The sequence below is a fragment of the Suricata suricatta genome, chromosome 10, assembly GCF_006229205.1.
Source record: "Suricata suricatta isolate VVHF042 chromosome 10, meerkat_22Aug2017_6uvM2_HiC, whole genome shotgun sequence".
In the NCBI taxonomy this organism is placed as follows: domain Eukaryota; kingdom Metazoa; phylum Chordata; class Mammalia; order Carnivora; family Herpestidae; genus Suricata; species Suricata suricatta.
In genome coordinates, this window is record NC_043709.1 from 98,385,421 (window position 1) to 98,397,496 (window position 12,076).

The window sequence follows — 12,076 nt, forward strand, 5'->3', positions numbered from 1 at the left end:
GATGGCACACATTCCAGGCCCTAGGGCAGGGACTTCAATGCTTTGTTTCAGTCCTCACAACAGACCTGCATCATTTCTCATTCTTACTCAGATAAAGAAACTGAGGCTAATTTTGTTCAGTGCCTTGTCCAAGGTCCTCCAGCTGTAAAATCCAGGATTCCAGTCTTAATCTGTTTTTATCTGAAGCCCAAATTCTTTCCACTCCTTTGCTGTGCTTGACAGAATCCAAATACAAGGAAGAATGGAAGTCAAGTAAGCCTGGAGAAGAAGGAAATCATTTTTTTAAAGTTCAATGTATATTTATCTCCAATTTTAGATTCCTGGGTTAGTAAAGAGAGCTTATGCATTTGAGGATGGTTCTGCTCAGGGATTTTCAAGTATTTGTTTTTCTTCAGGAGACATAGCCAGTCACATGAGATAATATTTCATATCAGTTCCTGTGATTTTCTTTTTTAGGAAAGGGTAACAGTATTGCCTGGGTTGAAAGGGACATGACTGGATGTTAGCACCACATTATTGCATTCCAGCCTTTATCTTAAATTAAAAAAAGTTTCAGTTGAGAATGAAGAAATATGCCTTGCTGGAGGCAATGAGCAAAACGGTTGGGCTGCAATTAATATAATAGACCCTCTGAAATCACAAGGGCTCAACAGTTTTACCTTTCACATAAGAATCCCGGAACAGCACAGGGCTGTTACGACACTCAGCTACGTTAGGACCTGACTTTTCTCTTGATACTTTGCTGTTTCTGGCCTTGATTTTGACCTCGAGGTCTGAGATACTTGTCTCCATGTTCCAGGCAGCAGGTCAGGGGTATGGAGGACGATGGACCTGCGCATACTCTCTTTGAAGAGGGTGGCCAGCAGCTGCTTCATGATGATTGTTATGGTTACATCTAACTGCAGGGGCGGTACAGGCTTGATTCTGGATGACCATACACTTAGTTTTAAAGTAGATGAAGGAGATGATAATGGCTTTCAGGAGACAGCTAGCAGTCTGGCACTAAGGCCATGGGATTTGACCCTTGCCTTCTCAACGCCTCCTCAGACTTTGAAGATCTGTAGCCAGTTGATGGACCTTCAGTGCACACTTGTGCTACCAATTCTATATAAACTTTCAAAAAAAAGCATTCATCACAGGGACACCTGGGTGGCTCAATTGGTTGAGTGTCTGACTCCTGATTTTGGCTCATGTCATAATCCAGGGGTTGTGGGATTGAGCCCCACACTGAGCTCTGTGCTGAGTATGCAGCCTGCTTAGGAGTCTCTCTCTCTCTGCTCCCTCCCCTGCTTGTTTGCTCGTGCACATGCGCTCTCTCTCTCTCTCTCTCTCAAAAAAACATTAATCACAATTTAAAAATAAAGACAAAACATTATATTTTAAAATCAGTAATTGTCATGATTTCATCTCAGCGAGAAGGATGGTACTGTTTGCCATCTTTCACCTCAAATATCTTTTCTGGGGCCACGATGGAGCTCTGGGGCTGCAGCTCAGCTTCCCAGATGGTTTCCTTCCTTACCCTTCATTTTCACTAAGTTAGAAAAGCTTAAATTATAGTTAGAAGTAGCAGCAGGTGATTGATGACTCTGTCTAGTAATCTTGGATAATGTAATCACAGACAGACATGGAAATAGAGGAGATTCCTTGCTGAAAGCCACTTCCAGTGTTTGGTCAGAACAATGTCAGCCTTGGGGGCAGGAAGGGTGAATGTTTCATCTTAGGACTGTCTCGTAGATTCCTTATCCATCCTTTGATTTGATTGTAGTCTGAAAAACATGTCTTTATGCTCTGCTACAGACCTTGGAGGTGGCTTTTAACTCTGTGCAGTAGCGTGTTATGTCTCCCTCCGTGGCCAAGGAAATCATCAGGTGGTGCATCAACTGCTTTGATCCGAATACCTTTTAGTCATACTATCTGTATAACTTTGGACAAATTATTTAAATTTTCCCTGCCTCGATTTCCTCAACTGCAAAAGAGAGATAGTGATGGTCGCTGCCTGACAGCACGCTGTACATCTTCTTTGTGCTAAAACACATGACCATCTGGCTCAGTCCTGGCACATGATATGCACCCAGTAAGTATGCATCACAGCCATGGCTCTTATTTTCAGGTGTTTGCAGACTCTGCATCCTCCAAGACTTCCATAGCGTGGTTCAGTCTTCATGCAAAGTCTTCATTTCTTCTTCCTTCTCCTTTTTTAAAACATGAGCTTTTATCCCTGAAGTGGGGAGTAGGTTCTGGGTATGCGAATTACTGAATATGTTGTGGGCCCACCTTTTAGAATCATAGAGATAGTCTTCACTTGCATTCTGAACACCATAAAGTATTTCTTTATCTTCTCCATCGTCCTGTGAGCACCGTCAGTAGTCTGTATACTTCAGTGGGGAGAGCAGTCTTCCTGTTTGCTACCTGTATCTCTGCCCAGCACGCTGGCAAAGCCTATGCTAAGAGACTGGATGTGATTGGCTTCCACTATTATCTTCAACACAAACCAAGACCAGAGGGTGGATTGATGAATACCAACCAGTCTTTATGAATGTAGGTGGGGAATGATTTCAAAGTGGATACTTGCTTTTACATGAGCGATACAACCTTTGCTGCATGCAGAATTGTGTCTTCTCAGGACTGGTCTCTGTGCTTCCTGCTTCACAAAATACACCATAATTCAGTAAAAACCTCAGGGGGACTGGGAGTCAGTGGAACAAGAAGCTGTGAGCACATCTGTCTGTGGAGCACACTCACTGGGACCTGATTCCCAGGCTGCCCCTCAGCTGCACCCCAGCAGTCAGTGGGAGGCTGGCCAGTGCACCAGCATCTCCACACTGTACGGTTTTATGTGATCTCCAGCAGTCATCCGATGAAGGCATGCTGCTGCCAGCTTGCTCTGCTTTCTCGGAGAACACCGTGTTTGTAATTAATTCTGCAGGTGGTTTTAGAAGCTTCTCACCAGTAATGCAGCTTTGCCCATTTTTCTGACTTATTTTCATTTCCTTTCATTCTTTAGTGACAAAATTAATTGAATCAATGTCAGAAGTAGTTGTTTTCTTTGTGTGCTTGTTTTGGAAAAAAATTGAGTTTTTATTTGAAGATGGGGAGAAACTAATGGCTTCACATCATAATCTGACCAAAAACTTTTTAATGTTTATTATTTATTTTTGAGGGAGGGAGAGAGAGAGAGAAAATGAGAGAGAGAGAGAGAGAGAGAGAGAGAGAGAAAGAGAGAGAGAGAGAGAGAGAGAGAAAGCACGAGAGGGGAAGAGAGAGAGGGGGAGAGGGAGCAAGCAGGGGAGTGGCAGAGAGAAAGGGAGAAAGAGAGAATCCCAAGCAGGTTCCACACTGTTGACGCAGAGCCTGACATGGGGCCTGAACTCACAAACCGTGAGATTATGACCTGAGCCAAAACCTGAGTCAGATGCTTAAATAACTGAGCCACTTAGATGCCCCTAATCTATTTTTTTTAAGTTTATATATTTATTTTGAGAGAGAGAGAGAGAGAAAGAGAGAGAGAGAGCAAGCTGGGAAAGGACAGAGAGAGAGAGAGGGAGACAGAATCTGAAGCAGGCTCCAGGCTTTGAGCTGTCAGCATAGAGCCTGATGCAGGGCTTAAATCTGCCACCTGTGAAATCTTGACCTGAGCTGAAGTTGGACACTTAACTAACTGAGCCACCCAGGCACCCCTGTTTATGTTATTATATACTTACTTTGGGGCTTAGGTGAGCCACTTTTGTCATTTGGGGATATGACACTGCATGATAGGAACACAAATATGAACTTAACAATAAACAGTGAAACTATGTGAATAGCGTGAGTATGCAGGCTGTTCACTGAATGATAGCAAAGTTAAACTCCCTAACTGTTATGAAGACTATAATAGGGTTTCTGCAAAAATCGTAATTGCTTATGTTTCAAATCTTGGGAACATACTTGTTTTAATTCTTCTTTTCCTCTGAAGCCACCAAACTTCCAGAGACCACACTTTAGGAATACTACCCTGTGGTTTTTGATGAGAGCCTTTCAGCAACAGTGCTGGTGACTGGATAGGGGTGAGAGGGGGCAGGACCCCGGTAAAGTTTAAAGAGAACAAACACCAGAAACTGAAGAAATGCCAGGTCAGGGCTTCTAGTTTGGGAGAGCTAGGGAGACAGGAATTTAAGCTGTGTCCTTCTAAGTGTTTCCATTTCTTCTTCCTTTGTATCTTGCAGAGTAAAAGCCAGGGATCCATCTTTGTCCGGATACACGCCCCGTGGCAGGTGCTGGCCAGAGAGGCAGAGTTCTTGAAGATCAAAGTCCCCACCAAGAAAGTATGAGCATGTTTCTTCTGGGTTCTTCCCGAGGGTGAGCTGGCTGTGAATAGTGTGGAAAAGAAGGCCAGGGTTTGGGGGATGAGGGTTTGTGGAGTTGTGTGATTGCCTCCCCTGGGACCTTAAGTATGGGAGAGTGGTATGGGTGGGGCAGGAAAGCAAGTTGGGGTGCAGAGAGGGACTGGGTTTGGGAGGTCCTTTCATCTTGGAGCTCCACCTGGGATGTGCTTCATGAGAAGCCAGATATTGCACTGGTCCAGGTTCTTGGTTTCTCTGTTATACTTCCTCTCTCCCTCTTCTAGAGGTCCTGACACTTCCAGGCATTTTTTTTTTTTTAAAGAACAGATGTAGCAATGAGAGCAGACAGCAAGCCATGTGGACTGAGTAGGCAGAATGAAGGGAGAGTAGCTCTGAACTTGCTGCAAAGATCCTATTCTGGTTGTGACTCTACCACTGAGTGTTATGTGGTGGCTTTCCCTTGTCTCCTCTGTCAGATTCTTAATCAGGAGAGTTGATTAAAAAAAATCATCTGGGAAATGTTTTTAAAATGTTCATGTCAACCTCCCACCTTGGGGATTTTGATTCAGGTGGTTGGTATGGAATGAAGTTCTGGCATTAATATTGTAGAAAAAGTCCTCAGGAGGTTCTGATGTGTCTTTGGGTTGAGAACTATTGAGAACAGCTCAGATGATTTTTGGGTTCCTTTCAGCTAGTATAGTTTATGTATGATTTCAAAGTTCCCCCAGGGAATTCCTAGGTGAGTGTCTCCTTGTTTAACCAGTGAACACTTCCAAAGAGAAAGGAAAAATGTCCACAGATTTACTGTTCTTTTTTTTTTTATTAGGCATTTTAGAGAAAGGAGTGGCTATTGACTTTGGCCATTGTGATTTCCCTCTAGGGAGGGTCCTGGGGCACATGCTTCTTTAGTTTAGTGAGTGAGTGATTCATAGATGATGGCTCTCTTTCTCTGTTTCTCTCTGTCTATGTCTTTCTCTCATTCTTTGTCTCTGTCTCCCTGTCACTCACACACACACACACACACACACACACACACACACACACACTCACCCATAGTGTTTCATAAATGGTGACCTAACTTTGCAGAGGTCATTTTCCTCATTCTGACTACCATCACCAGAACTCCCACCCCTGTCAGGAACACACCTCCATGTCTGTTGCCTTCTGCACTGCCACTGTCACCACCTGCTTTGTCATTGTCTTCACTATCATCACTATCCTCAGAGTCAGCAGCACCATTTTGATCAATGCCATTGTCTATGCTTATACTGTCTTCACTACCAACAGGTCGACCATTGCCATCAAATTCACTCAACCAAATACCAGCATGTTTGCTACCATCATGAATCCTCTGCTCAAGAGGGTAAAGTCTGTGGGTTCTATTTTTATAGGTTTATTGAGGCAGAATGTACCTTTGTGGCAGGTGGAGAAATGACAAACAATGAACAAACACAGACATGAATATTCAGCTACAAATATTCTGCCTTGAAGAAGTAAATGTTTTGGGGTCACCTGTCTGAGTGTCTTGTTTTCACAAGGACCACACAGGGGCTTTTGCACTGCTGCCTTGTCTCCTAGGTTTGGACCTCTTGCTTCTAATCCCATTGTCCTCAAATGCAGGCACCATCTTTGTTGTGGACCTCCACTCCTCCTCCATAGATGATTAGATGATCTCCTGGTTTGCTGGCAACATGCCCCAAGTATCAGTTGGATGGAGGCTTCTGCTTCCCTCTAGTGGTGTCACAATCTGGCCAACCGTTTCACTTTTTTTTCTGATTTCTAACTTCAATATATTTCTTCTCCTTTCTCTGTCTTGTGTGTGTGTGTGTGTGTGTGTGTGTGTGTGTTTGAATATCGAGTGTTCTTTTAATCTCCTTCTGTTTTTGTCTTGCTTCTTATCTTTTCTTTCTGCTGAATGATCCTTGGAAAGATGGTGAGCAGAACTCCAAAGCCTATGCTATGGCTTTTATATCCCAGGACACTCCCTATAGCAGGAAAGCTAGAGACAGAAGAAATGTGTATCCTTCTTGTCTCTCCTTTGCTCTCCTTCCCATCTTTCCCTCGTACCTCTCTCTCCTGATGCCTTTTCCTGGCCCCTCTCTCTGTTTTTGGGACATCCTACCATACTTCTCGTTTCTCTACCACCTTCCTCTCCTCCGCACTCCCAGACTCAGCCCCCAAGTAATGTCTTCTTCTGGTCTCTGCTTGTCCTTGCAGAAGCTCATACCTTTGAAAGCATAGATCTGCTTAAATGATCTATCTTCCCGCAGAGCTATGTGATCCCATAGGCTTAGCCTGTTGGAACTAACGTCTGTAGTTTGGGGTAGTTCCTGCACTTGAATTTGTAGATGGGATGATTAGGGCAAGGACACCTCCTTATTTCCCTTTTTTTTTTTTTTGCTTTTAAAATAAATAAAATATAGTTGACATATAACCTTGTATAAATATAAGGCATATAACATATAAGTTGGATATATTTATGTGCTGTAATATGATTGCCATTGTAGTGGTAATTATCACCTGTATCACTGTTACATAATTATTTTTTCTTTTTATGGTTGGAATAATTAAGTTATGGTCTCTGGTTATAGTACAGTGTTGCTGTCTATAGGCACTCTACTGTGCATTAAATCTTTATGGATTATTTACTACTCGTTACAAGTTTGTACCCTTTAAACAGCATCTCTTCTATCCCCCACCCCATTTCCTGGTAACCACCATTTTTCTCTCTATTTTTTATAGGTTTGGCTTCTTAGATTCCACACATAAGTGATATTACATAGTACATTTTCCCCTCTGATTTATTCTCATTTAGCGTAAGGTGCTCAAGGTTCATCCATGCTGCAAATGCAGGAATTCCTCCTTTCTCACGGCTCAGTACGATTCCATTGTGTATACACACCACATCTTCTTTGTCCACTCATTTGTTGATGCACAGTTAGGCACTCTCTTAGTTCCAACAGGCTAAGCCTATGGGAGCACATAGCTCTGCGGGAAGATAGATCATTTAAGCAGATCTATGCTTTCAAAGGTATGAGCTTCTGCAAGGACAAGCAGAGACCAGTCCCCACTCTCTTCCTTTTCCTTTTGGAGGCTGAGGGTAGCAGACACTGTGGTAGGGGCCTCAGAAGACCAGACTTCTAGCCTTGGTTCCTGTGTGATTTGGGGATGTCACTTCATCTTCCAGAGCCCTGGTGTACTCATCTATGACACAGGCTGTAAAAATACCTGCTCTATTTTTCTTAGAAGGCTATTGTAAGACCCTAACTCCTAACTGGTGCTGTGGAAATATAGGAGCTTATCATTGTGTCCGTGTTCTCAAATATTTTTGTGTGCATTCTCAATTCCTAGGCCCTCCCCAACCAAGTCAGCTTCATTGCAGCCAAAACTGATGGAGGACCGACAGTAGAGGGTCTTTGGAGAGATGCTGAAGGGCACAGAAATAATCCATGCTCTCAGAGACCTTCCAGGGGAATGCACATACCCAGACATTAAAGCACGAGTAAAACACTATCTCAGATGGCAACTCATTAGCACAGTACAGATCTGTATGTAAATACGATGGGCCAAGGAGTCCTGGGAGAGCAAAGCCAGGTCTGGCTCCCAGAAGGCTGCAGATATAACAGAAGAAACTTCTCCCCAAAGTTTCTGGGTCCCATACTTGACACAGGTGGACTGTTGTGGCATCCTTCTGCAGGTCCGGCCACATGGCCCCGATCTTCTTTGCAGTCACAGGATGCGGTAGCTGACCTCACAGGGATGTCATAAGCAGGAGAGGGGGGTGTAAGTTGGCAGGCAGGGTATGATGCATATGTTTTTCAAACTTAATCTGAGAACCTGATCACATGGGTGGAAGTGAGAGCTACACCCAGAGGCATGGATAGGGAGGATGAGACAAGGAAGTCTGTGCAAGGCTAGCATGGGCATCAGTGGCATTTTACTACTGTTTTAGTGGGTTTGGGAAGTGACTACAATGAGAATAAACTACATATGCAGAGAGCCACATCCTGGTGGTGGGGGGAAGGCGGAAGAAGGCTGAGGCGCAGCATGAGATCAGTTGAGCATCCTCCAGGCCGGTGGAGTTTTGTATCATAACTCAGCAGGGTCTGGAGAGACCAGGAAGATGGGGAGGAAATAACGAAATCGAGTTCTCAAACGTGGACAAATCCATAGTAACGCGTCCAGGGACTCAGAGTCCTGAACGCAGATATTAACCAGGAGGGGGAATATTGGAAGGAAACATTTGTTTTCCAAGAACAACAACAGGAGAGCCAGCATTTTGTGAGGGACACTCAACATCCATGCTCAGGAAGCGGGTGGGGAGGCCTGGCCTTTGGCTCTGGGCAGCCTGGGAAGGTTTTAAATGGGCGCCTTCTTGCCTCTGCTCATTTCCAAAGTGGGCTTTCTAGGTTGCAGTCAGCATTTATGTTTCTCCCTCTTTCACCTTTTATCCATATGAATGAACATTCTTCCCCTTTTGCCCCTTATATTCACTTACTCTCCTAGTGCTTCCTGCAACAGAAAGGAGGCTGGGAACAGACAAGGGGGAGGTAACAGAGTCCATTCTTGTCCATGAAGTCATATTAGTCCAGCCAGAATCCACTGAATTTGGAAGAAGTAACATGCTTGGGGTGGGCGAAAGTCACTTTTGTCCAGTCTGTCAAAACTTATGTAGCTGTTATGAATGGAGAGCCTGATATTGCAGGGGCCACTTTTGCTGTTCCCAGGAGCCTGTGAGGACTTAGCTTCCAAGCCCTTTGCATGCGAGTAGATGCTGTTATCTTCCAGCAAGTTATTACTTTTTAGGAAAGCAGACTTAGAGCAAGCCTCATCTCCAGAACAGGAGGGACAAATGTTATAGCAGACCATTGAAAGGAGTGGTGATGATGTCGGATGTCTAGCGTAGAGGCACATGCAACACATGATAGCTGGTACTATTACTGTTGTCGCTATTGTTGTTCATATGGGATGTGCGTAGAGCAGCACAATCGGCAATGAAGCGGCCAGCTCTTTCCTGCTGTTTCCCTGCACAGCGAGCATCTGCAGTGTTGGGGGAAACCGGACCCAGTTCCTTAAGCCTGCTAAGGCAGCCAGAAGCCCAGACATGGAGTCTTGGGAGAGGCAGGAACAGATGGCCTTTGCACTGTGTGCTGGGGGGTTTCTGTTTCCTAGAGCATGGCTCCTTGGGATGTCCCTAAACATAATGGTTGCATGTGTGAAACCTGTGGGGCAGTCCCTGGGAGAGCCAGCAGGAAGACTGTGCAGCCCCGCAGTGCAGGAGGGAGGTCTTGAAGCCACCCATTTCAAGAAACAGACAGCAGATGTGGCAAAAGGAAGGCTTGAGTTTCACTACTGGCTCTGCCCCTGTGAACCTGGGGTTGATTCATATCTTAGCCTATTTTGCAAAACAGGATTTCTGATGGGTTACAACCAAAATCATAAATAAAAGGGATCATTTTTAAAAAGGGTAAATACAAAAGAACCCTATAACCAGGGGAAAGTAAGGAAGTACAAGGGAAATGATGATAGTAGAAATGGAAAAATAAGAGTGATTAATGCAAGTGTGACAGATTTCTCTTTGAGCTTCCCGGTAGCAGGGTAGGAAGGACTGTGGCTCATATAGTTCATGGAAATGAGCATCTGTTTTGTCAGAGGATGCAAACTTTTTCCTGTTGTTAAAGTATAATTGCAATATAAAGGACACAAACAATTTAAGGGACATATTTTCAATAATGGGTTCATATAAGATGCTGAAATGTTCTTTGCATAGCGATTTTTTTAACTGCTTTTGGATAAAAATTGAGGTTGCCATGTTAAACTGCAGTGCAAGGTGGATTATAGTACAAAGTAATGTATGGAAATTTCTGATGAGTTAATGATCCAAAGAGAAAAGAGCAGAATTAATCTTTTAAGTCTCTCCATGGAATCCATGTTTTGAAATCTCTTTTATCTACCAAACTGCATTTATTAAAGAATAATTCATCATTTCATTTTCATGAAGTGAAAAAATATATGTAAGTGGCATTAAGAAATTGGTGTTACCACACTGAACTATTAGAGTTCCAACTTAAAAGCAAAGAAACGTGGCATTTTGGTTAGCCTCAATGGCCCCTTAGAGGAAAATATTAATTCCATTAAGTTTTATAAATTATGGGAAGTTGTTCTCAGATATCTGCTACTGCCTCTCTGATTTGGTAACTGTGGCTTTGCAAAAGCTCCACAGGAATACCCTCCCTCTGGCTTATGGTGGCTTATGGTGTCCAGCCAGCTTCAGGGATTCTGCCCGGCCAGGGTCACAGCACCTCTTGCTTCTTCTCAGTTATCTAGAGTTAAGGCCTGTCTTAATAGGTGCCTCCAGAGAAATAGAACCAATAAGGCGTGTGTGTGTGTGTGTGTGTGTGTGTGTGTGTGTGTTATATTTATTATGAGGAATTGTTCCAAGTGATAATGGCAAGCTAGAGACCCAAGAGAGCTAATGATATAAGTTCTAGTCCAAATGCCCATCAGGTTGGAGACCCAAGAAAAGCCCATTTCAGTTCAAGTCTGAGAGCAGGAAAAAAAAAATCAATGTCCCAGCTCAATCAGGCAGAAGTTCCCTCTTACTCAATTTTTTTGTTCTGCTCAGGCCTTCAACCAATTGGATGGAGGCCCACCACATTAGCGGGGCAAGCTGCTTTACTCAGAGTACCTATTCAAATGTTAATCTTATCCAGAAACCACCCTCCAGACACACTCAGAATAATGCTGGCCAAATATCTGAGCATCCCATGGCCAGTCAAGTTGACATAAAATTAGCCCAAGTGCTTGTGCTTTTAAGGTCCATGATCCTTCCTGTAGTGGTCTGAATAATGGTATCCAAAAATAGATGTTCAAGCCCTAACCCTGGAACTTGTGAATGTGATCTTATTTGAAAAAGGGTCTTTGCAGATATAATTAGGTAAGGATCTCAAGATAATAAGATCATCCAGGATGTAGGGTGGGGCCAAATCCAATGATCCACCGAAAGAGAATTCAGATCCACAGACACTCCAAGCCAAGGTGAATGCTTGGGGCCCTCAGAACCTAAGGAAGATTTTGCCCTGAGAGCCTTCAGAGGCTGTTTGCAGCCCGATTCCAAACTTATGGCATTCACAACTGTGAGATCATACATATCTGCTGTTTCAGACCACCCACTTTGTGGCAGCTCTGGGGAACAAGTATACTCGTCCTCTGGGCAGGAAGCAATAGGACAATGATCAAAGATCTGGGTCTCAGGTAGGCGTGTGGACTTGCTCTGTATCCTAGGAATCCACTTGGAATTTTCTAAGGTTGCTTGAAGTAGCCTTGTTCATTCCTTGATGCTGGGCTGTGGGCTTGTCTGGAGGAGCCTTTGTGCAAGCATCCTCCTTCTTGACCTCACCATGTCTGTGTCTGTTTCATGTTCCACTTCTCTGATGAGGTCCGAAGAGTTTGGAAGAGGCTCAACTTAGCACGTATAGTAGAAGGAGACCCAGTGTGGCTAAGAAGAGCTGCTTATTCAATTCAGCAATTATTTCCTCACTTCTGTTCCCAAAGATAATTGTTGGTTTGATTAGGTGAAAGCTTCTGTCTTGATAAGGGATAAATAAGGATAAAAGCCTGTTAGTGTGTTTGAAATGTTATATATTTATTTTTAAGACAGAGAGAGACAGAGCATGAACCAGGGAGGAGCAGAGAGACAGACACAAAATCTGAAGCAGCTCCAGGCTCTGAGCTGTCAGCACAGAATCTGATGTGGG

At 43.8% G+C, this 12,076-nt stretch overlaps 1 protein-coding gene across 1 annotated transcript in view; it reads left to right on the plus strand.

The window, feature by feature from the left end:
- ANO2 (anoctamin 2) overlaps window positions 1-12,076 on the plus strand; it is a 326,751-nt gene that overhangs the window by 77,643 nt on the left and 237,032 nt on the right. The window contains exon 4 of the mRNA XM_029955559.1: window positions 4,203-4,301. Within this exon, the coding sequence (XP_029811419.1) occupies window positions 4,203-4,301 (99 nt within the window). The remainder of the gene's footprint in view (window positions 1-4,202; window positions 4,302-12,076) is intronic.